This window comes from Anomalospiza imberbis, chromosome 22 (genome assembly GCF_031753505.1).
Source record: "Anomalospiza imberbis isolate Cuckoo-Finch-1a 21T00152 chromosome 22, ASM3175350v1, whole genome shotgun sequence".
Classification (NCBI taxonomy): Eukaryota; Metazoa; Chordata; class Aves; order Passeriformes; family Viduidae; genus Anomalospiza; species Anomalospiza imberbis.
The window spans coordinates 6889051-6912280 of record NC_089702.1 but is presented as its reverse complement, the minus strand read 5'-3'; the positions used below and the strand labels follow the sequence as shown (position 1 = coordinate 6912280).

The 23230-nt window shown below is 65.2% G+C and overlaps 4 protein-coding genes across 7 annotated transcripts in view; 2 read left to right on the top strand and 2 right to left on the bottom strand.

Annotated features, from left to right (window-relative positions):
- NCKAP1L (NCK associated protein 1 like) overlaps positions 1 to 23230 on the bottom strand; it is a 390138-nt gene that overhangs the window by 89593 nt on the left and 277315 nt on the right. The gene's annotated exons all lie outside the window — the stretch shown is intronic.
- HNRNPA1 (heterogeneous nuclear ribonucleoprotein A1) lies at positions 29 to 9291 on the bottom strand. 2 transcript variants are annotated; one of them, XM_068212656.1, is made up of 10 exons: positions 9130 to 9291; positions 7124 to 7240; positions 6010 to 6156; positions 4918 to 5128; positions 4437 to 4529; positions 4232 to 4357; positions 3447 to 3626; positions 2604 to 2726; positions 1889 to 1951; positions 29 to 163 (listed from the first exon to the last, which is right to left on the bottom strand). In XM_068212656.1, exons 1-9 carry the CDS (start codon positions 9142 to 9144, stop codon positions 1896 to 1898), a joined length of 1068 nt encoding a protein of 355 aa, XP_068068757.1. In that variant the 5' UTR covers positions 9145 to 9291; the 3' UTR covers positions 29 to 163; positions 1889 to 1895. The 2 variants fall into 2 exon arrangements, with proteins under 2 accessions (XP_068068757.1, XP_068068758.1); XM_068212657.1 differs by having other exon boundaries at positions 4232 to 4327.
- CBX5 (chromobox 5) overlaps positions 9574 to 23230 on the top strand; it is a 99886-nt gene continuing 86229 nt past the window's right edge. Inside the window, exons 1-5 of one of the 2 annotated variants that reach the window (XM_068212659.1) lie at positions 9574 to 9700; positions 12643 to 12794; positions 13277 to 13475; positions 14040 to 14137; positions 15330 to 15509. In XM_068212659.1, the coding sequence (XP_068068760.1) occupies positions 12658 to 12794; positions 13277 to 13475; positions 14040 to 14137; positions 15330 to 15480 (585 nt within the window). In that variant the 5' untranslated portion in view covers positions 9574 to 9700; positions 12643 to 12657 and the 3' untranslated portion in view covers positions 15481 to 15509. Of the gene's footprint in view, positions 9701 to 9774; positions 9901 to 12642; positions 12795 to 13276; positions 13476 to 14039; positions 14138 to 15329; positions 15510 to 23230 lie in introns of those variants that run through there. The other variant, XM_068212658.1, reaches the window with a different exon arrangement.
- SMUG1 (single-strand-selective monofunctional uracil-DNA glycosylase 1) lies at positions 18557 to 20562 on the top strand (the record flags this gene model as incomplete). Its single annotated transcript, XM_068212702.1, has 2 exons — positions 18557 to 18976; positions 20020 to 20562. Coding segments are annotated over exons 1-2 (963 nt in total), but the record flags the coding sequence as incomplete, so codon positions are not given.

Below are 23230 nucleotides of genomic sequence, written 5' to 3'. Positions count from 1 at the left end.
TACAGGACACGGGGGGGAATTCCGGCCGCTCCGCTCGGGAACTACGGGGGGACCTGGACACGGCGACCTCGGGGGTCCCGGGGGGGTCCCGGGGGTCCCGGGGGCGCTGCCCGGCCCGGCGCTGGCTCCAGGGGCCGCCCCGGCTCCCGCCCAGCTCCGGCTCCTGCGGGACAGAGGGGCAGGGTCAGCACTGGGGTCGGGATCGGGATCGGGGCAGGGTCAGGAGTGGGGCTGGGACTGGGGCAGGATTGGGAACAGAATCAGCATTGGGATCGGGATCGGGATCAGCATTGGGATCGGGACTGGGGTTGGGACTGGGGCAGGATTGGGATCAGGATCAGCACTGGAATCGGGATCAGGATCAGCACTGGAATCGGGACTGGGGTTGGGATTGGGGCAGGACTGGGAACAGGATCAGCACTGGGATCAGGACTGGGGTTGGGACAGGATCAGCACTGGAATCAGGATCAGCACTGGAATCGGGATCAGGATCAGCATTGGGATCGGGACTGGGTTGGGATTGGGGCAGGATTGGGATCAGGATCAGCACTGGAATCGGGACTGGGGTTGGGATTGGGAACAGGATCAGCACTGGGATCAGGACTGGGGTTGGGATTGGGGCAGGACTGGGATCAGGGTCAGCACTGGGATCGGGACTGGGGTTGGGATTGGGGCAGGATTGGGATCAGGATCAGCACTGGAATTGGGATCAGGATCAGCATTGGGATCGGGACTGGGGCAGGACTGGGATCAGGATCAGCACTGGGATCGGGACTGGGGTTGGGATTGGGGCAGGGTGAGGACTGGGGTTGGGATTGGGATCAGGAGCAGCTCCAGTGCTGGGGGCTCCAGGAGGTGCAGAGCCCCAAATCCAGCTCCAGCCCCAGCCCCGATCCCATCTCCAAACCCTGCCCCGATCCCAGCCCCAATCCCTGCCCCATTCCCTGCCCTGATCTCATCCCTGATCCCTGCCCCAATTTCTGCTCAGATCCCAGTCCCATCCCTGCCCCATTCCCTGCTCAGATCCCAGTCCCATCCCTGCCCCATTCCCTGCTCACATCCCAGTCCCATCCCTGCCCCAATTCCTGCTCAGATCCCATTCCCATCCCTGCCCCATTCCTTGCCCCATTCCCTGCTCACATCCCAGTCCCATCCCTGCCCCAATTCCCGCCCCATTCCCATTCCCATTCCTGCCCCAATCCCCCCTGACCCTGCCCTGATCCCAGCCCCAACCCCGCTGGAATTCCCACCCCCACCCCTTCCCCCTCATTTCCATCCTTTTTCCATCCCTTTTCCATCCCTTTTCCCTCCTTTCCTGCTATTCCCCCTGGCTTTCATCATTTTCTCTCCCAGCTCCTCTCACTTTGAACCATTTCCTCCTTTCCGACCTTTCCTCACTTCCCTCTTTTCTTTTTTCCCCTTTTCCCCCAACCCTTTCCCTTCATCCCCCCCCCACTTTTTTCCCCACTTCTTCAACTTCCCTCCATCTCTTCCCAACCTTTTTTTTCCTATTTTCCCACTTTTCTCCCTAAACCGTCCTCCCCACCTTGTCTTTTCCTTCACCTTCCTCCCTGAGCATTTCATCATTTTTTCTCTCAATTCTCTTCCCATTTTTCCCCATTTCCCCATTTTTCCCGTATTTTCCCCACATTTTTCTCTCCCTTTTCCCATATTTTCCCCACCTTTTCCCCATATTTTTCTCCCCCTTTTCCCCGTATTTTCCCCACCTCTTTCCCATATTTTCCCCACCTTTCCCCCACATTTTTCTCTCCCTTTTCCCATATTTTCCCCAGCTTTTTCCTTTGTTTTTCCCCCACCTTTTTCCCCATTTCCCCCACATTCTTCTCCCCCTTTTCCCATATTTTCCCCACCCTTTTTCCCCGCTCACCTGGCCGTTAAAACCTCCTCCCTCCTCCGTAGCTGCCGCCGCCGCTGGAGCTGCCGTAGCCGCCTGTGGAACCAGGAGGGGATTTAAGAACACCCAAAAATTGAGGAGGGGGGGACATTTGGGGACCCCCCCGGACCCACCAGTGACACAGGACCCCTGCCAGGACATTCTGGGGTCACTCCAGCTCCTCCAAGGTGATTTTTGGGACCCCCCAGGTGGATTTTTGGGGTCCTCCAGGCAGATTTTTGGGGTTCCCCAGGTGATTTTTGAGGTTCTGAGGTGATTTCTGGGGACTCACCTCCGCCCCGAGCTGCGCCCCTCAAAGCTGCCCCCAGTACCTTTAGGATATTTTAGGGTTCCCCCAGGATATTTGGGGTCCCCCAGGGGGTTTTTGGGAATTGCTAAGTGATTTTTGGGGTTCCTCAGGGGATTTTTAGGATCTCCAGGTGATTTTTGGGGACTCACCTCTACCACAGGTCCCTGGGCTGTGCCCCTAGAAGCAGCCCCCAGTACACTTAGGATATTTTGGGGTTCCCCAGGAGGGTTTTGGGGTTCCCCAGGGGGGTTTTGGGGACTCGCCACCGCCGTACGGCCCCGAGCTGCACCCCCCAAAGCTGCCCCCAGTACGTTTAGGATATTTTGGGGTTCCCCAGGTGATTTTTGGGGTTCCCCAGGTGATTTTTGGGGTTTCCCAGGGGTGGTTTTGGGGACTCACCACCGCCGTAGGGGCCCGAGCTGCGCCCCCCGAAGCTGCCGCCCTTCATGGGCCCGAAGCTCGAGGCCTGGTTGTTGTAGCTGCCGAAGTCGTTGTAGCTGCCCCCGCCCCCGAAATTGCTGCCTGGGGGGGGACAGCGGGGTCAGGGGGGGACAGCGGGGTCAGGGGGGGACAGCGGGGTCAGGGGGGGACAGCAGGGTCAGGGGGGGACAGCCATGGAGCTGGCAGGGCCAGGGAGCACCCAGGGGCAGCCCCATGATGAGATGGGGGAACTGGGAGATTTGGGATGGGGGAACTGGGAGATTTGGGATGGGGGAACTGGGAGATTTGGGATCCCTGAGGCTCTGGGAACTCTGGGATGGCTGAACTGGGAGCCCAGAGTCCAGGGGGCTTTAACTGGGATCCCAAACCCGCCATGACCTCTGGGCTCATGAGATCCCAAAGCCCCCCATGATCTCCAGGACCCTCCCCCTGAGATCCCAAACTCCCTGATCTCCAGGATGCTTTCACTGAGATTCCAAACCCACCCATGATTCCTTCCCTGAGATCCCAAAGCCCCACTGAGCTCCAGGATCTTTTCCCAGAGACCCCAAACCCCCGGTGATGGCATCCCAGAGATTCCAAACCTTGGTGCTCCCTTCACAGAGATCCCAAACCCCTTGTGATGGGTTCCCAGAGACCCCAAACCCCCGTGATCCCATCCCAGAGACCCCAAACCTCCCAGAGTTCCCATCCCAGAGACCCCAGATCCCGGAGCTCCATTCCCCACCACCCTGTGTGCCGGGCAGTGCCGGCCGCCCCGGGGGGGGCCCCCAGTGTCCCCGCAGCCCCCGGGGCTCCCACCTGTGCCCGCCTCGGCCAGCCCGTTGCGCACGGCCAGCGCCGGTCCCCGCGCCGGCCGCCGGCCCCCGCTGCCGCCGCCAAAGCCGCCGCCGCCGTTGTTGTAGCCGTCGTAGGAGCCGCTGCCGCCGTAGCCCCGGTTGCCCCCGGAGTAGCCGGGGCCGCCGCCGCCGCCACCGTAACCTGGGGGGAGAAAAGAGGAAAAAGGGATTTGAGGCGGGGAAGCCGCAGCGAGCACGGAGGGGCCGGGCTCCGGCGGGCGCGGGCGGGCTGCGTGGCTGGCGGGGCCGGGCGTCCTGGCGGTGCCCCCGGACTCAAGCCCAGCCTGGCCTTACCATCAGCACCAAATCCATTAAATCCCTCGCCACCGCAGGCGCTGGCGCGGCCGCCGCCGCCGCCAAACCCACCTGGAAAAACAAACGGCGCTGGGGCCCCGCCAGGGATGTGCGCCGGAGCCCGGGGGACGCGGAGCGGCGGCGGCAGCCATCGAGGGAGGGGCCCCGTGCCTGGGGTCGGTGCTGTCCCTGTGCCCATGCCCGAATTCGGTGCTGTCCCCGTGCCCGGGGCCGGTGCTGTCCCTGTGCCCGAAGTCGGTGCTGTCCCCGTGCCCATGCCTGAGGTCGGTGCTGTCCCTGTCCCCATGCCCGGGGTCGGTGCTGTCCCTGTGCCCGGTGCTGTCCCCGTCCCCGTGCCTGGTGTTGTCCCCATACCTACTGCTGTCCCTGTCCCCGTGCCCCTGTTGGTTCTGTCCCTGTCCCCGTGCCCGGTGCCATCCCACCACTCACCACGTCCCCCGAAGTTGCCGCCTCGGTTGAAGTTGTCACCGCCGCCGAAGCCGCCACCGCGGCCGCCGCCACCGCCGAAGTTTCCGGAGCCGCTGCGGCCTAGCAGAGGGGGCGGGGGGGGGGCACAGCCTTTAGGCACAGCGCGGGTGGCACGGGTGGCGCGGGCACGGCGGGGACACGGCCGCGCGGCCGCGGGCCGGGCGCTCACCTCGCTGGCCGGCCGAGGCGCTGGCCATCTCCTGCTTGGACAGGGCCTTGCGCACCTCGCAGTTGTGCCCGTTCACCGTGTGGTACTTCTGGACTGCGGGGACACGCGGGGGCTCAGCCGGGGTGGCACTGCCACAGCTGGGCTGGCACTGTCCCAGCCGGGCTGGCACCCACCCCACACCGTCCCCAAACTGCCCCCAGCCAGGCTGTCACCTCCCCACACTGTCCCCCAGCTGGACTGTCACCACCCCCAGTGTCCCCAGGTGTCCCTACACTGTCCCCGGCCAGGCTGTCACCCCCCAGTGTCCCCAGGCTGTCATCCCCCCAGTGCCCCCAGGTGTCCCCCCACTGTCCTCAGCCAGGCTGTCAGCCCCCAGTGTCCCCAGGCTGTCCCCAGGTGTCCCCAGGCTGTCCCCAGGTGTCCCCAGGCTGTCACCCCCCCAGTGTCCCCAGGTGTTCCCATTGTCCCCAGCGTCACTCACTGACGATTTTGTCCACGGAGTCGTGGTCGTCGAAGGTGACGAAGGCGAAGCCGCGCTTCTTGCCGCTGCCGCGGTCGGTCATGATCTCAATGACCTCGATCTTGCCGTACTGGCCGAAGTAGTCGCGCAGGTGGTGCTCCTCCGTGTCCTCCTTGATGCCGCCCACGAAGATCTTCTTCACCGTCAGGTGCGCGCCGGGCCGCTGCGAGTCCTGCGGGCACAGCCGGGCTGCCAGCAAGGACACGGCACGGCCACCGGGCCTGGCCACAGGGCCACCGCCGGGAGCACCAAGCACAACCAAGGCCACTGGGCCTGGCCCAGGGACACCGCCGGGAGCGGCAGCATGGCCAGGGCCACTGGGACTGGCCACAGGGCCACTGCTATGAGCAGCAGGCAGGGCCACTATCCCTGTCCCCAACACCACCACCACCAGGAGCACTGCCACCACCCCTGTCCCCAAGGCCACCACCACCAGGAGCACTGCCACCACCCCTGTCCCCAAGGCCACCACCACCAGGAGCACTGCCACCACCCCTGTCCCCAGGGCCACCACCATCAGGAGCACTGCCACCACCCCTGTCCCCAGGGCCACCACCATCAGGAGCACTGCCACCACCCCTGTCCCCAGGGCCACCACCATCAGGAGCACTGCCACCACCCCTGTCCCCAAGGCCAGGAGCACTGCCACCACCCCTGTCCCCAGGGCCACTGCTATGAGCAGCGGGCAGGGCCACTGTCCCTGTCCCCAGGGCCATCACCAGGAGCAGCAGGCATGGTCAGTGCCACTGTCCCCAATGTCAATGCCATGAGCACCTGGCACAGCCACCATCACCCCCTCAGTGTCCCCAATGTCCCCTCACCTCCCTGGACACGGCCCGTTTGGGCTCCACCACCCTGCCATGTCCCCTCAAGTGTCCCCAATGTCCCCAGTGTCCCCTCACCTCTCTGGACACGGCCCGTTTGGGCTCCACCACCCTGCCATGTCCCCTCAGTGTCCCCGATGTCCCCAATGTCCCCTCACCTCTCTGGACACGGCCCGTTTGGGCTCCACCACCCTGCCATGCCCCCTCAGTGTCCCCAATGTCCCCTCACCTCTCTGGACACGGCCCGTTTGGGCTCCACCACCCTGCCATCCACCTTGTGTGGCCGCGCGTTCATGGCGGCGTCGACCTCCTCGACCGAGGAGTAGGTGACGAAGCCAAAGCCCCGCGAGCGCTTCGTGTTGGGGTCCCGCATCACCTGGGGACAGGGACACGTCAGGGACGCGGGGGACAGGTCAGGGACACCAGGACAGACACAGGGACACGGGGACACGGGCAGGGATGTGACAAACACAAACAGCCGCAAGCATTTTGTGTTTGGTGTCCTGGCTCACCTGGGGACAGCGTGGGGACACAGGGAGGCGTGCAGGCAGGGGACACAGGGCAGGGGACACACACAGGTGACACAGGTGAGGTGACACACACAGGTGACACAGGTGAGGGGACACACACAGGTGAGGGGACACAGGACAGGGAACACACACAGGGCAGGGGACACACACAGGTGGCACAGGTGATGGGACACACACAGGTGAGGGGACACACACAGGGCAGGGGACACACACAGGTGACACAGGTGAGGGGACACACACAGGGCAGGGGACACACATTTCTCACTCAGAGAAAAGGACACACAGGTGACACAGGTGACACAGACACAGGTGGGAGAGTTGTGGCATCCACGATCATAGTGCCATTTTTGTGGCCCCAGTGCCATTTTTGGGGTCCCAGTGCCATTTTCAGGGGTCCCAGTGCCATTTTTGGGGTGCCAGTGCCATTTTCAGGGATCCCAGTGCCATTTTCAGGGATCCCAGTGCCATTTTTGTGGCCCCAGTGCCATTTTCAGGGGTCCCAGTGCTCTTTTTGTGACCCCAGTGCCGTTTTCAGTGGCCCCAGTGCCGTTATCAGGGGTCCCAGTGCCGTTTTCATGATCCCAGTGCCATTTTCGGGATCCCAGTGCCATTTTCAGGGGCCCCAGTGCCATTTTTGTGGCCCCAGTGCCATTTTTGGGGTCCCAGTGCCATTTTCAGTGGCCCCAGTGCCATTTTCAGGGGTCCCAGTGCCCTTTTTGTGACCCCAGTGCCATTTTTGTGGCCCCAGTGCCGTTTTCAGTGGCCCCAGTGCCGTTTTCAGGGGTCCCAGTGCCGTTCTGGGCTGTCCCTCACCACGCAGTCGGTGAGCGTGCCCCACTGCTCGAAGTGGCTGCGCAGGCTCTCGTCCGTGGTCTCGAAGCTCAGGCCCCCGATGAAAAGCTTCCGGAGCTGCTCCGGCTCCTTCGGGGACTGCGGGCAACAGGCACAGGCTCAGGGGGACCCCAAAACCCCCTCACAGCTCTGGGGGTGCTGGGGAACCCCAAAACATCCACAGAACCCCCTCAAAACCCCCTCACAGCTCTGGGGGGGCTGGGGAACTTCAAAACCCCCCAAAACCCCCCAACAACCCCCCCACAAGCCCCTCACCCAGCTCCAGGGGGCCTGACACCCCAAAACCCCCACAAAACCCCCTCACCCAGCTCTGGGGAGGCTGGGGAGCCCCAAAACTTCCCAAACCCCCCCTCATCCAGCTCCAAGGGGGGCTGACAACCCAAAATCCCACCCAAAATCCCTTCACGCAGCTCTGGGGGGCCTGGGGAACCCCAAAACCCTACCAAAAACCTGTCACCCAGCCCATGGGGGGTTAGGGTACCCCAAAATCCCCTCACCCAGCTCATGGGGGGGCTGGGGACCCCCAAAACCCCTAATGGGACCCCCCCTCCCAGGGAGCCTGGCATCGAAAATCCCTCCTGGGACCCCGCACACAGCTCCTCACACCCCAAAATCCCTCCAGGGAACCCCCTCCCATCCCAAAATCCCTCCTGGAACCCCCCCCAGAACTCCTGACACCCCAAAATCCCTCCTGGGACCCCCCCTCACAGCTCCTCACACCCCAAAATGCCCCCCCAAAGCTCCAGGGAGATCCTGACATCCTGAAATTACCCCTGGGACCCCAAAAACCCCTACTGGGACCCTCCCCCCCCCCAGCTCCTGACACCCCAAACCCACCCCAATAAATCCCCCCCCACCATCCCCCTGAGCCCCCCCTGGATCCCACTCCTGGCCCCAAAGGGACCCCCTCAAGCTCCCCCATCCCAAATTTTTGGGGCCACCTGAACCTTGAGCATCCCCAGTTCCCACCTGGGGGGGCCACCAGACCCTTCCCAACCCAAATTTCTCAATGTCCCAACCCCCCAAATCTCTCCCCCAACCCCAATTTTTGGGGCCCACCAGCACCCTCAGCACCCCCAGCCCCTATTTCTGACCCCCCCCCCAGCCCTAAATTCTGACTCCTCCACCCCCCAGAACCCCCAGCTTTCATTTTAAACCCACCCAATCCCCCTCACCCCAAACTTCAACACCCCCAACCCCAAAACCCCGCCTCCCAGGCCCCCAAATCTCTCCCCCAACCCCCATTTTTGGGGCCCACCAGCACCCTCAGCACCCCCAGCCCCTATTTCTGACCCCTCCATGCCCTAACTTCGACCCCCCCCCCAACCCTAAATTCGGACTCCCCCACCCCGCCAAAACCCCCAGCCTTGACTTTAACCCCTCCCAAGCCCCCGCACCCCAAATTCCAACACCCCCACCCCAAAACCCGACCTCCCCACCCGTTATCTCGAAGACCCCCCCACCCCCCCCCACCCCGGGTGACACAAAGGACGCGCACGTGGCCGCGGGCGCGCGCGCGGGAGGGTGGGGGGCGCTGGGGGGGTCGCGCATGCGCCTGAGGGGGGAGTGGAGGGGGGGGGGAATCTGTGGGACCCCCACCCCCGAAAAATGGAGGCTGAGGGGGGAGGGGAACGGGGGCAATCTGTGGGACCCCCCCCCAAATGGAGGCTGAGGGGGGGAGGGGGGCTCTGTGTGTGACCCCCCCCCCCCCCCCCACCGAACAAATGGCGCCTGCGCGGGTGAGGGGAAGGGGGGGCGCGCGCAGGCGCAGTGAGGCCCCGCGGCCCGCCAGGCGGCGGCGGCGGCGGGGGCGGCGCGCTGAGGGAGGGGGGGGGGGTGGGGGCGGCGGGGGAGGAACGGGATCGGGGTGGGGGGGGGGGAAAAAAAAAAAACAAAAAACAAAACAAAAAAAAACCAACAACGCGCGCGGATCGGTGAGGGGGACGGAAAGCGGGGCGAGCGCTGACCTCGGCCTTGGCCATGGCGGCGGCGCGGGGCGGGGCGGGCCGGGCGGTGGCGGCAGCGCGCGATGCTCCCTCTGCGAGGGCCGACACGGAAAGGGGCCGAGCGACGCGAGCGCCGCCGCCTCACCCCGCCGCCCCCGCCGCCCTCACGGCCCCCGCGCCGCCTCCCATTGGCTGACGCCTCCCGCTGCCGCCGCCCCATTGGGCGGCTCGACGCGCTCCGCCCCCGGTGCCGCCGCTGATTGGCTGCTCGGAGAAACGTCCCGCCCCCGCCCCGCGGTGATTGGGGGGAATCGCTGTCGCCGCGCCCCGCGCGGCTTTTCCCGCTCCGGCCCGGAGACTCCCCGGCGTGCCGCTGATTGGTTGCAGCGGAGGGGGGCCCGCCCCTAGCGAGGCGCTCATTGGCTGGGAGAGCGGGGGGACGGTCCCCATTGGCGGGCGCGGCCGTCGCTCAACGCGGGCCGCCGGCGGGCCCAGCGCAGCTCGGCGAGCGCGGCGCGGCGGGCGCAGAGCGGGGCGGCGGCGGCGACTCCCGGCGGCGGCGAGGAGGGGCCGCCCGCCCGCCGGCCCCAAGGTGCGCCCGGAGCAGCGCATGCGCCAATCGCGGCGGGCTTTGGGGAGGGGGGAAAGGCGGGCGGACGCATGCGCGGAGCGCGGCCGGCGGCGCCTGCGCGCTGCGGGCGGTTTTGGCGGGCGGAGCGCGGAGCGGCGGCAGCTCGGAGGGGCGGCCGAACCGCGGCGGACGGGCCCGCGCCGGAGCCGCTCTCCGCGCAGGTAGCGCCGGCGGCGGGCGGCGGATGAATGGGCGGCAGCGCGGGGGCGGGTCCGCCGCCGTGACGGGCAGGCGCGGCGGCCAATGGATGCAGGCGGGAGGCGGGGCCACGCCGGGAGTGACGGGCGCGGTATTTAATAGCAGCGAGCGGGAGGTGGGGCGGCGCGCCGAGTGACAGGCGCGCCGGCCAATAGCGGCGAAGCGAAGGCGGGGTGGTGCTTGGAGTGACGGTTCCCCCGTCCAATGGTGGCGCGGCGGGGCTGTGGCGAGCGGCGGGGCGCTCCGCCAATCACGGCGCGGGCGCGCGGCGGCTCTGACCAATCGCGTGCCGCGGCGGGCTTCTGGCCCCGCCCCCAGGCCCGGCTCCCGGGCCCCACAGCGGCGCTTTGAACCCAAATCTGCGGTTTTTTACCCCAAAACTGCGGCTTTCGCCCTCAAACCGCCGCGTTCCGCCTCAGAGCGGCGCTTCCCCGCCTCACGCCGGCGGCTTTTCCCTCAGAACTGCGGCTTTCAGCCCTGGAAAGGCGCTTTTGGGCCTCAGCGCGGCGCCTTCCCTTTGTTCCCTCAGGACTGGCGGGCGCGGGATCCGGGATCGGCGCCCCCGGGGCTCGGCCGCGGCTTCTCCCTGCCCAGAATCGCCTTTGCCCACCCAGAGCGGCGCCTTTTCCCTCAGGGAGCCGCCCGAAAGCTCCCGGTTCCCGCCCGAAACGCCGCCGGGAATCCGGCAGGAAATTCCAGCCGGGAGCGAGGAATTCCCCGCGTCCCTCACGGGGCTTTAGGGCTGGGTTTAAAAGAAAGAAATCCGCTAACATCGTGCCTTAAGGGAGGGAGGGGAGAAGAAAAAAAACCCGATTTAAAACGTCTTATTTTTTTAAAGGCTCCCCGTTTTTAAGGGGTTTAGCCCAAATTCCATTTCACTGCTCCCAAATCCCCCCTCTCAGTTTTTGGGGGATTTTTTTCCCAAATTCCACTTCCCTCTGCCTAAATTCTCTGGGTTTTTTTTTTTTTTTTTAAGTTTTTTTAGCCCAAATCGTGTTTCTTTGTGCCTAAATCCCTGCTGGTTTTTAGGAATCAGCCCCTCCTGTGCCTCCCCCCTTGGGATCTCCCTGTGAGGTCATGAGGTGACCCCAAATCCCCCTTGGGGATCCCAAAATTACCCCAAATCCCCCTTGGGGATCCCAAAATTACCCCAAATTCCTTTTGGGGGTCCCAGAATAACCCCATATTCCGCTTAGGGATCCCAAAATCCCAAATGGGGGATCTGGGGGGGGGTCCCAAAATGACCCTAAACCCCTCTTGGGGATCCCAAAATGACCCGAAATTCCTTTTGGGGGTCAGAAAATTACCCAAAATCCCTCTTAGGAGTCCCAAAATTACCCCAAATCCCTTTTGGGGGTCCCTATATGACCCCAAATTCCTCTTAGGGATCCCAAAATCCCAAATGAGGGATTTGGGGGGTCCCCAAAATGTCCCTAGATCCCTCTTGGGGATCCCTAAATGATTCCAAATTATTTTTGGGGATCCCAAAATGACCCCCAATCCCTTTTGGGGGTCCCTATATGACCCCAAATCCCTTTTGGGGGTCCCAGAATGACACTAAATCCCTCCTGGGGGTCCCTATATGACCCCAAATCCTTCCTCGTGGGTCCCAGGATGTCCCCAAATCCCTCTTGGGGGTCCCCAGGTGTCCCCTTCCCTTTAAGGAAGCTCCAGGAGCCTCAGATCTCCCTTTGGGGGTCCTGAGATGAGCCCCCCGAGGTGTCCCCTGTCCCCCACGGGTGGCAACGCCGTGTCCCCAGAGCGGTGGGCAGGAGGGGCCCTTGTGTGACATTGCCTGGCCCTTGGTGACATTGCTGTCCTTGTCCCCAGAGCGGTGGCTGGGCGGTGGGCAGGAGCAGCCCCTGTGTGACATTCCCTGGCCCATGGTGACATTCCCACGGTGACATTCCCTGTCCGCAGAGCGGTGGCTGGGCGGTGGGCAGGAGGAGCCGGCGGGCAGTGCCATGGTGCCATGGTGATGTTCCCTGACCCATGGTGACATTCCCATGGTGACATTCCCTGTCCCCAGAGCGGTGGCTGCGCTGTGGGCAGGAGGAGCCGGCGGGCAGTGCCATGGTGACATTCCCTGTGCCATGGTGACATTCCTGTCCCTGTCCCCAGAGCGGTGGCTGCACTGTGGGCAGGAGGAGCCGGCGGGCAGTGCCATGGTGACATTCCCTGTGCCATGGTGACATTCCTGTCCCTGTCCCCAGAGCGGTGGCTGCGCTATGGGCAGGAGGAGCCGGCGGGCAGTGCCATGGTGCCATGGTGATGTTCCCTGACCCATGGTGACATTCCCATGGTGACATTCCTGTCCCCAGAGCTGTGGCTGCGCTATGGGCAGGAGGAGCCGGCGGGCAGTGCCATGGTGACATTCCCTGTGCCATGGTGACATTCCTGTCCCTGTCCCCAGAGCGGTGGCTGCGCTATGGGCAGGAGGAGCCGGCGGGCAGTGCCATGGTGACATTCCCTGTGCCATGGTGACATTCCTGTCCCTGTCCCCAGAGCAGTGGCTGCGCTATGGGCAGGAGGAGCCGGCGGGCAGTGCCATGGTGCCATGGTGATGTTCCCTGACCCATGGTGACATTCCCATGGTGACATTCCTGTCCCCAGAGCTGTGGCTGCGCTATGGGCAGGAGGAGCCGGCGGGCAGTGCCATGGTGACATTCCCTGTGCCATGGTGACATTCCTGTCCCTGTCCCCAGAGCGGTGGCTGCGCTATGGGCAGGAGGAGCCGGCGGGCAGCCGACAGCTCGTCCTCGGGGGAGGAGGAGGAGTATGTGGTGGAGAAGGTTCTGGATCGGCGCGTGGTGAGGGGCCAGGCCGAGTACCTGCTCAAGTGGAAGGGCTTCTCCGAGTGAGTGACAGCAGGAACAGCGCGGTGGCACGCGGGGGACGGCTCCTGGGGACAGGGGACACAGCACCCTGGGTGTCCCTGACAGCTCCTGGGGACAGGGGACACAGCACCCTGAGTGTCCCTGACCATGTCCCCCAGGGAACACAGCACCTGGGGGTGGGGAGATGTCCCCTGGGTGTCCCCTGACCATGTCCCCTGTCCCTGATGGTGTCCCTGGGTGCCCCTGGGTGTCCCCTGACCATGTCCCCTGACCATGTCCCTTGGGTGTTCCCTGACCGTGTCCCCTGTCCCTGACGATGTCCCCTGTTCCCTGACTGTGTCCCTGGGTGTCCCGGGGCCGTGTCCCCTGTCCCCTGACCGTGTCCTCTGTCCCCTGACCATATCCCCTGGGTGTCCCCTGAGAGTGTCCCCTGTCCCCTGACCATGTCCCCTCATGGTGTCCCCTGACCGTGTCCCTGGGTGTCCCCTGCCGGTGTCCCCAGGGAGCACAACACGTGGGAGCCCGAGAAGAACCTGGACTGCCCCGAGCTGATCTCGCAGTTCCTGCGCAAGGACCGCAGGATGAGGGACATGAGGGACATGAGGGACAGCGAGGGGACACGGCCCCGGGAGCGCCCTGAGGGCGCCAAGCGCAAGGGACTGCCCGGCAGCGAGGACGGCAGAGCCAAGAAAAAGAGAGAGGTGAGGGACAGGGACACCTGGGGACAGCTGGGGACACCGGGAGGGCATGGGGACATGGGGATGGGGACAGGGACACGGGGATGGGGACGAGGACACTGGGATGGGGACACGGGGATGGGGACGGGGACACTGGGAGGGGATGGGGACAGGGACATAGGGATGGGGACACGGGGATGGGGACGGGAACACTGGGAGGGCATGGGAACATGGGGATGGGGACACCAGGAGGGGATGGGGACAGGGACACAGGGATGGGGACACGGGGATGGGGACAGGGACACTGGGAGGTGAGAAGGGACACAGGGATGGGGACAGGGACACGGGGATGGGGGTGGGAATTCAGGGATGGGGACGGGGACTGGGGACAGTGGCACCCAGTGTCCTCTCCATGGGAACTCCTGGAAAGGCCACCAGGGAAGGGGACAGTGCCCAGACACGGGGCCATCCCCCAGTGCCACCATGCTGGGACCCTTCCCTGACCTCTCCTCTCCCCAAAATCCCATTTTTTCCCCCAAAACCATTCCCTTTTTCCCAAACCCTCCCTTTTTTCCCCAAAACCCCCAGAGCAACGACATCGCCCGCGGCTTCGAGCGGGGGCTGGAGCCCGAGAAGATCATCGGGGCCACCGACTCCTGCGGGGACCTCATGTTCCTCATGAAGTGGTGAGGCCACCTCCGCTGTCCCCAGGGTCCCTGGGACCTCCCTGTCCCCCCAGCTCGTGTCCGTGTCCCTCCTGACTCCCCAGTTTGTGTCCGTGTCCCCCAGTTTGTCCCTTTGTCCCCAGTTTGTGTCCGTGTCCCCCAGTTTGTCCCTTTGTCCCCAGTTTGTGTCCGTGTCCCCGGTTTCTGTCCTTAATTTTTGTCCCCAGTTTATCCCCTTGCCCCCAGTTTATGACCCCACTTTGTGACCCCACTTTGTGATCCCACTTTGACCCCATGTCCCCAGTTCGAATCCCCAATTTGTGACCCCACTTTGTCCCCGTGTCCCCAGTTTGTGTCCCCAGCCTGTCCCTGTGTCCCCAGCCTGTCCCCTGACCCCATTCTGTCCCCATGTCCCCAGCCTGTCCCTCTGTCCCCAGCCTGTCCCCAGCCTATCCATCTGTCCCCAGCCTGTCCCCTGAGCCCAGTCTATCCCCAGCCTGTCCCCATGTCCCCAGCCTGTCCCCGTGTCCCCAGTCTGTCCCCAGGGTGTCCCCATGCCCCCAGCCTGTCCCTGTGTCCCCAGCCTGTCCCTGTGTCCCCAGCCTGTCCCCCTGTCCCCAGCCTGTCCCCTGACCCCATTCTGTACCCATGTCCCCAGCCTGTCCCTGTGTCCCCAGCCTGTCCCCTGACCCCAGTCTATCCCCAGCCTGTCCCCATGTCCCCAGCCTGTCCCCGTGTCCCCAGTCTGTCCCCAGGGTGTCCCCATGCCCCCAGCCTGTCCCTGTGTCCCCAGCCTGTCCCCCTGTGTCCCCAGCCTGTCCCCCTGTGTCCCCAGCCTGTCCCCTGACCCCATTCTGTCCCCATGCCCCCAGCCTGTCCCTGTGTCCCCAGCCTGTCCCCGTGTCCCCAGCCTGTCCCCTAACCCCATTCTGTCCCTGTGTCCCCAGCCTGTCCCCGTGTCCCCAGCCTGTCCCCATGCCCCCAGCCTGTCCCCGTGTCCCCAGTCTGTCCCCATGCCCCCAGCCTGTCCCCGTGTCCCCAGCCTGTCCCTGTGTCCCCAGCCTGTCCCCTGTCCCCAGCCTGTCCCCATGACCCCAGCCTGTCCCTGTGTCCCCAGCCTGTCCCCGTGCCCCCAGCCTGTCCCTGTGTCCCCAGCCTGTCCCTGTGTCCCCAGCCTGTCCCCTGACCCCGTTCTGTCCCCGTGTCCCCGCAGGAAGGACACGGACGAGGCCGACCTGGTGCTGGCCAAGGAGGCCAACCTCAAGTGTCCCCAGATTGTCATCGCGTTCTACGAGGAGCGGCTGACGTGGCACGCGTACCCCGAGGACAGCGACCCCAAGGAGCGGGACCCCCCCCGCAGCTAAGCCCCCCCAGCTCTGTACATAGCCCCCCCGTGGGGACCCCGGGCTGTCCCTCTGTCCCCTCCCCGTGTCCCCAGGGCCCCCGCAGCCCCCAGGGGACGGGGGCGGGGTGGCCGTCCCTCCGGGGGTGTCCCCAGCCCGTCCCCCGGCCACGTGCGGGGGTGGCCCCGGATTTTGGTGTTTTTTAAAGTCGGTGTTTTTAGTCGGGGCCCCCCCGGGGTGTCCCCGTGTCCCCTCTGTCCCCCCCCACCACCCCGTGTTGTCCCCACCCCCCCGGATTTGCTTCCAATAAACGGTCACTTTTCAGAGCTGTCACCTGCTGGGGCCTGGGGACCCCGGTGTCCCCAGCACAGTGTCACCAGCACAGCCTGGTGTCACCTCAGTGTCACCAGCACAGCCCGGTGTCCCCAGCACGGCCCGGTGTCACCTCAGTGTCACCAGCACAGCCCGGTGTCCCCAGCACGGCCCGGTGTCACCTCAGTGTCACCAGCACAGCCCGGTGTCCCCAGCATGGCCCGGTGTCACCTCAGTGTCCCCAGTATGGCCCGGTGTCCCCAGCACAGTGTCACCAGCACGGCCTGGTGTCACCTCAGTGTCACCAGTATGGCCCGGTGTCCCCAGCATGGCCCGGTGTCACCTCAGTGTCACCAGTATGGCCCGGTGTCCCCAGCACAGTGTCACCAGCACAGCCTGGTGTCACCTCAGTGTCACCAGTATGGCCCGGTGTCCCCAGCACGGCCCGGTGTCACCTCAGTGTCACCAGCACAGCCCGGTGTCCCCAGCACGGCCCCGGTGTCACCTCAGTGTCACCAGTATGCCCTGGTGTCCCCAGCACAGTGTCCCCAGCACAGCCCGGTGTCACCTCAGTGTCACCAGTATGGCCCGGTGTCCCCAGCACGGCCCGGTGTCACCTCAGTGTCACCAGTATGGCCCGGTGTCCCCAGCAGTGTCCCAAGCACGGCCTGGTGTCACCTCAGTGTCACCAGTATGCCCTGGTGTCCCCAGCACAGTGTCACCAGCACAGCCTGGTGTCACCTCAGTGTCACCAGCATGGCCCGGTGTCACCTCAGTGTCACCAGCACGGCCTGGTGTCACCTCAGTGTCACCAGTATGGCCCAGTGTCCCCAGCACAGTGTCACCAGCATGGCCCAGTGTCACCTCAGTGTCACCAGCATGGCCCGGTGTCCCCAGTGTCCCCCTGGCGGTGCCAGTGCGGCACTGCATGCGGACAGCGTGGGGACAAAGGGGACACGGGGACAGCGGGGGTGGCACTGGGGGACACCGGGGACAGCGGGGGTGGCACCGGGGGACACCCGGGGACAGCAGGGGTGGCACTGGGGAACACCCGGGGACAGCGGGGGTGGCACCGGGGGATACCTGGGGACAGCGGGAACCTCTGAGGATGGGACAGGGGCTGTGTGGGGACACTGCAGTGACACGGGGAGGGTTGGGGACACTCGGGGGTGACACCGACGGGAGGGTTGGGGACACTGGTGGCACGGGGGCTGTTGGGGACACTCAGGTGCCACCGAGGGGGGTTTGGGGACACTCGGGGGTGACACCAAGGGGGGGTTGGGGACACTCGGGTGACAGTGAAGGGGGGTTTAGGGACACTGGTGGCACCGAGGGGGGTTGGGGACACTCGGGTGACACCGAGGGGGGGGGTTGGGGACACTCGGGTGACACTGAAGGGGGGTTTGGGGACACTCGGGTGACACTGAAGGGGGGGTTGGGGACACTCGGGTGGCACCGAGGGGGTTTGGGGACACTGCCGGTCGCTCCCACCCGGGCCCGCTAGGGGGCGCCCTCGCGCCGCCGCAGCTCCACGTGCCCCCCCCCCCATCGTGGGAAGGGGCGTGGCCTGATCGGACCCCGCCCCCTGCCGTGGGTTACCCCCCGGGGGGGTTTGGGGGCATTTGGGCGGTCTGGGTGGCATTTAGGGGGGTTTGGGGGTGTCTGGGGGGATTTGGGGTGTCTGGGTGGGATTTGGGGGGGGTCTGGGGGGATTTTGGGGGGATGTTTTCCCGCCGCAAGGCACCATGGGAAACTCCGCGCGCAGACAAAGGATCGGGCCGCGCGCGGGGCATGCCGGGAAGGGGCTGAGGGCAGGGGGCGTGGCTACCGGGGCAGGGGGCGGGGCCCGGCCCGGCGCGCGGCGGACGCGGCGCGCGCTCCAGGTGGGCTCGCGGCGGCGGCCGTGACGTCAGCGGGGGGGGCGTGTGTGACGTCACGGGGGGAATCGGGGCTGTGAGGGACACTCGGGGGGGGGCTGGGGGGGGTCAGCAGGGCCTTGGCATCGCCAGCCTGCCCTGCCCCGTCCGGGCTGTCCCCTCTGCCCCACCGGGCTCCGCTGTCACCCCCGGGCTCCGCTGTCCCCTCTCTGTCACCCCCGGGGTTCCACTGTCACCCCCGGGCTCCGCTGTCCCCTCTCTGTCAGCCCCGGGCTCCGCTGTCACCCCCGGGCTCCGCTGTCCCCTCTCTGTCAGCCCCGGGCTCCGCTGTCACCCCCGGGCTCCGCTGTCCCTTCTCTGTCACCCCCGGGGCTCCGCTGTCCCCTCTCTGTCACCCCCGGGGCTCCGCTGTCCCTTCTCTGTCACCCCCGGGGCTCCGCTGTCCCTTCTCTGTCACCCCCGGGGCTCCGCTGTCACCCCCGGGCTCTGCTGTCCCCGCTGTCACCCCCGGGCTCCGCTGTCCCCTCTCTGTCACCCCCGGGCTCCGCTGTCCCCTCTCTGTCACCCCCGGGGCTCCGCTGTCACCCCCGGGCTCCGCTGTCCCTTCTCTGTCACCCCCGGGGCTCCGCTGTCCCCTCTCTGTCACCCCCGGGGCTCCGCTGTCACCCCCGGGCTCTGCTGTCCCCTCTCTGTCACCCCCGGGGCTCCGCTGTCACCCCCGGGCTCTGCTGTCCCCGCTGTCACCCCCGGGCTCCGCTGTCCCTTCTCTGTCACCCCCGGGTTCCGCTGTCACCCCCGGGCTCCGCTGTCAGCCCCGGGCTCCGCTGTCCCCTCTCTGTCACCCCCCGGGGCTCTCCTGTCCCCTCCGTCCCCGCGGCCACCTTGCGTGTCCCCGCAGGCCATGGGGGATGGAGCGGGAGGAGGAGGAGGAGGACGGAGCCAGGGCTGAGGAAGGACCGAGGGCTGAGGAGGAGGAGGAGGGACCCGGCGGTGCAGATGAGGAAGGACCCAGGGCCGCGGCCGAGGAAGATGAGGACGGTGCCGATGGTGCCGATGGTGCCGATGGTGCCGATGAGGAGGAGGACGATGAGGAGGAGGAGGACGATGAGGCCGAAGGCGTGGCGGCGCGCTTCCTGGCGCTGCAGCGGGGCCTGTCCGCGCGGCTGCGGGCGCTGCCGCCGCCCGGGCCCCCGGTGGCGCTGGTGTACGCCCCGCTCGAGTACGCGTGGCAGCCGCACCGGCGCTTCGTGCGCCGCTTCCTGCGCGCCCCCAAAGCCGTGCTCTTCCTCGGCATGAACCCCGGCCCCTTCGGCATGGCCCAGACCGGGGTCAGCACCGGGGGGCAGCGGGAGGGGAGCGGGGAACCGGGACAGGGGATGGGGGCACCGGGAGAGGGGCTGGGGGCACCGGGAGAGGAGCGGGGGCACCGGGAGAGGGGCTGGGGGACACGGGGGACACCGGGAGAGGGGCTGGGGGCGCCGGGAGAGGAGCGGGGGCACCGGGAGAGGGGCTGGGGGACACGGGGGACACCGGGAGAGGGGCTGGGGGACACAGGGGACACCGGGAGAGGGGCTGGGGGCACCGGGAGAGGAGCGGGGGCACCGGGAGAGGGGTTGGGGGCCATCGGAAGGGGTACCGGGATGGGATGGGGATACAGGGAGAGGAAGAGGGCACCGGGAGAGGAGCGGGGGCACCGGGAGAGGGGTTGGGGGGTACGGGGAGGGCACCGGGATGGGATGGGGGTACAGGGAAAGGAAGGAGGGCACGGGGAGAGGAGCGGGGGCACCGGGAGGGGATGGGGGCACCGGGAGAGATGATGGGAGTTCAGGGAGAGGGGCTGGGGGGCACCGGGAGGGGATGGGGGAGCGGAGGGAACCGAGACGGGCACCGGGAGAGGGGATGGGTGCGGCTCCCGCTGCATCTCGGGAGTCCTAGAGGAGGGAAACTGAGGCACGGGGGGGATCCCACTCCATCCCACGAGGTCCTAGAGGAGGGAAACTGAGGCACGGGGGGGATCCCGCTCCATCCCACGAGGTCCTAGAGGAGGGAAACTGAGGCACGGGGGGGGATCCCGCTCCATCCCACGAGGTCCTAGAGGAGGGAAACTGAGGCACGGGGGGGTCCCACTCCATCCCATTAAGGAGAAACTGAGGCACGGGGGGGGGGGGGGGGGAATCCCGCTCCATCCCACGAAGTCCTAGAGGAGGGAAACTGAGGCACGGGGGGGGATCCCGCTCCATCCCACGAAGTCCTAGAGAGGAGGGAAACTGAGGCACGGGGGCGGGGGGTGTCTCACGCGGGGGGCGGAGCCGTCCCCACTCTGTGTGTGTGTGTGTGTCCCCTTCTCTGACGCCCCCTCCCCGCCCCGCAGGTGCCGTTCGGCGAGGCGTGGCACGTGCGGGAGTGGCTGCGGGTGTCGGGCGCGGTGCAGCGGCCGCCCCGGGAGCACCCCAAGCGCCCGGTGCTGGGGCTGCGCTGCCCGCGGACCGAGGTCAGCGGCGCCCGCTTCTGGGGGCTGGTGCGGAGCCTCTGCCCGGACCCCCGCGACTTCTTCCGCCACTGCTTCGTGCACAACCTCTGCCCGCTCCTCTTCCTCGCCGCCAGCGGCCGCAACGTGCCCCCGCCGGAGCTGCGGGCGGCCGAGCGGGAGCGGCTGCTCGCCCCGTGCGCCGCGGCGCTCGCCGCCACCGTGGAGGCGCTGGGCGTGCGGCTCGTGGTGGCCCTGGGCCGCGTGGCCGAGCTGCGGGCGCGCCGGGCGCTGCGGGCCGCGGGGCTGGCCGTGCCCGTGGCCTGGATCCCGCACCCGTCCCCCCGCAACCCCCGCGCCAACCGCGGCTGGGAGGCCGAGGTGCGGGCCAGGCTGGCCGAGCTCGGGGTGCTGCGGCTGCTGGGGGTGCGGGAGGGGGCGGGGCTCGGCCAGTTGGGGGCTGGGGGGTCGCTGCCCCAGTTTGACCGGTTTGGGACTGGGGAAAAGGGGGTTGGGGGGTCCCTGCCTCAGTTTCCCCACTCAGGAACTGAGGGGAAGGAAGTTGGGGGGTCCCTGCCTCAGTTTCCCCACTCAGGAACTGAGGGGAAGGAAGTTGGGGGGTCCCTGCCTCAGTTTTCCTGCTCAGGAGCTAGTGGGAAGGAGGTTGGGGGGTCCCTGCCTCAGTTTCCCCGCTCAGGAGCTAGTGGGGAGGAGGTTGGGGGGTCCCTGCCTCAGTTTCCCTACTCAGGAGCTGAGGGGAAGGAGGTTGGGGGGTCCCTGCCCCAGTTTGACCAGTTTGGGACTGAGGAAAAGGGGGTCGGGAGATTCCTGCCCCAGTTTGACCAGTTTGGGACTGGGGGGAAGGAGGTGAATGGGGCCGTGCCTCAGTTTCCCCACTCAGGCACTAGGGGGAGGGAGGTTGCGGGGTCCCTGCCCCAGTTTAACCAGTTTGGGGCTGGGAAGAAGGGAATTGATGGGTCCCTGCCTCAGTTTCCCCACTCAGAACAGGATTTAGGGCAACACTACAGGGCAGAGGGTGAATCCCTGCCTCAGTTTCCCCACTCGGGAGGGGGTTTAGGGCTCCTTTAGGGCGTGGGGGATGGGTCCTGCCTCAGTTTCCCCACGCGGGGGGTGGTGCTTAGGGAAGCTTTAGGGGGTGGGGGGTGGGTCCTGCCTCAGTTTCCCGTTTGGAAATGGGGGGGAGGGTTCGTGGGTCGCTGCCTCGCGGCGTTTTCTGTGGAATTCTGGAATTAATAAAGGCGAGAATTGGTAAAAAAACAAGGAAAGAGGCACTGGGGGGGCGGGAGCAGACGGACCTTCCTTCCTCCTTCCTTCGCCTTCCTCTTCCTCCTTCCTTCTTCTTCTTCTCCTTCCTTCCTTCCTTCATCTTCCCCTTCCTTCCTTCCTTCCTTCCTTCCTTCCTTCCTTCCTTCCTTCCTTCCTTCCTTCCTTCCTTCCTTCCTTCCTTCCTTCCTTCCTTCCTTCCTTCCTTCCTTCCTTCCTTCCTTCCTTCCTTCCTTCCTTCTTCATCTTCTTCCTCCTCTTTCCTTCTTCTTCCTTTTTCTTTCCTTCCTTCCTCTTCCCCCTCCCTCCCTCCACTTCCCCCTCTCTACCCCCCTTTATTAATTTTTTTTTAGGCGGAAAAAAGCCGATTTTCCCCTTTTTTCCCCCCATTTTCCCCCTTTCCCCCCTTCCCCCTTTTTTTCCCCTTTTCCCCTCATTTCCCCCCTTTTTCCCCCTTTTCCCTTCCCCCCCCTTTTTCCCCTTTTCCCTTTTCCCCCCATTTTTCCCCCTTTTCCCCCCTTTTTTCCCCCTTTTTCCCTTTTCCCCTTTTTCCCCCTTTTCCCTTTTTCCCCTTTTTTCCCCTTTTCCACCCTTTCCCCCTTTGTTTCCCTTTTCCCTTTTTTCCCTTTCCCCCCCTTCCCCCTTTTTCCCCCTTTCCCCCTTTTCCCCTTTTTTTCCTTTCCCCTTTTTCCCCCTTTCCACCCTTTTCCCCTTTTTTTCCCTTTCCCTCTTTCCCCCCTTCCCCCCCTTTTTCTCCTTGTTTCCTCCCCTTTTCCCCCCTTTTCCCCTTTTTTTCCCCTTTCCCTCTTTCCCTTTCCCCCCCTTTTTCCCCTTGTTTCCTCCCTTTTCCCCCCTTTCCCCCTTTTTTCCCTTTCCCCTTTTTCCCCTTCCCCCCTTTTCCCCTTTTTTCCCCTTTTTTTCCCTTTCCCCTTTTTCCTCTTTTTTCCCCCTTTCTTCCCCCTTCCCCCCCTTTCCCCCCTTTTCCCCTTTTTTCCCTTTCCCCTTTTTCCCCCTTTCCCCCCTTTTCCCCTTTTTTTCCTTTCCCCTTTTTCCCCCTTTTCCCCCCTTTTCCCCTTTTTTTCCCTTTCCCCCTTTCCCCCTTTTTTCCCCCTTTCTTCCCCCTTTTTTCCCCCCCTTTTCCCATTTCCCCCCCCCCGTCTGGCCGGGCCCCGTCCATTTGTCACCGTTTTTATTGTCACCAATTGCCCAGAACTGGGGCGCGTTTAAAACCCCATCGATCTTGGTACGGCGGTGTCATAACCTGACAGTAATCGCCGTGTCCCGGCCGGGAATTCCCGCTCCCCGCGATTGATGGCTTCCCCGCTCCAATTATCCCCGTCCGTCCCCGCCGGGGAGGCGGCGGCCGAGCCGGCCCGGCTGTAAATCCGATCCCTTTTTCAAGTATTCCCTTTTATTTTAACTCCGGGATTCTCCTCCCGCGGGTTTCCAGGCATCCCGGGATGGTTCCCGAGCTCTCCTGGAAGTCTGGGAGGGGTTTTTGGTTTTGTTTTGTTGTGTTTTAATTAGGGTTCATGGGGAACGGGAAAAAAAAAAACAACCCAGGTTTTGGGATCTTGGTGCTCGGCCCCTTTTTCCAGAGGGAATTCTGGAGGGGATGAGCTCCAAACTCCCCCAGGGTGCTGCTCCTGCCCCGTTTTGTGGGATCAGGAGTGGGATGGATCCACCTTGCTCTGGCCGGGCCCTTTTTGGGGTGGTTTCAGGAGGAATTTGGTCCTTTTGGCTGGGAGCACTTGGATTTTCTGGGAAAGAAACTTCCCTGGGAAGAAATTCTCAATTCTCCCGGAATTCTCCCCAGGGCGATCCCAAATCC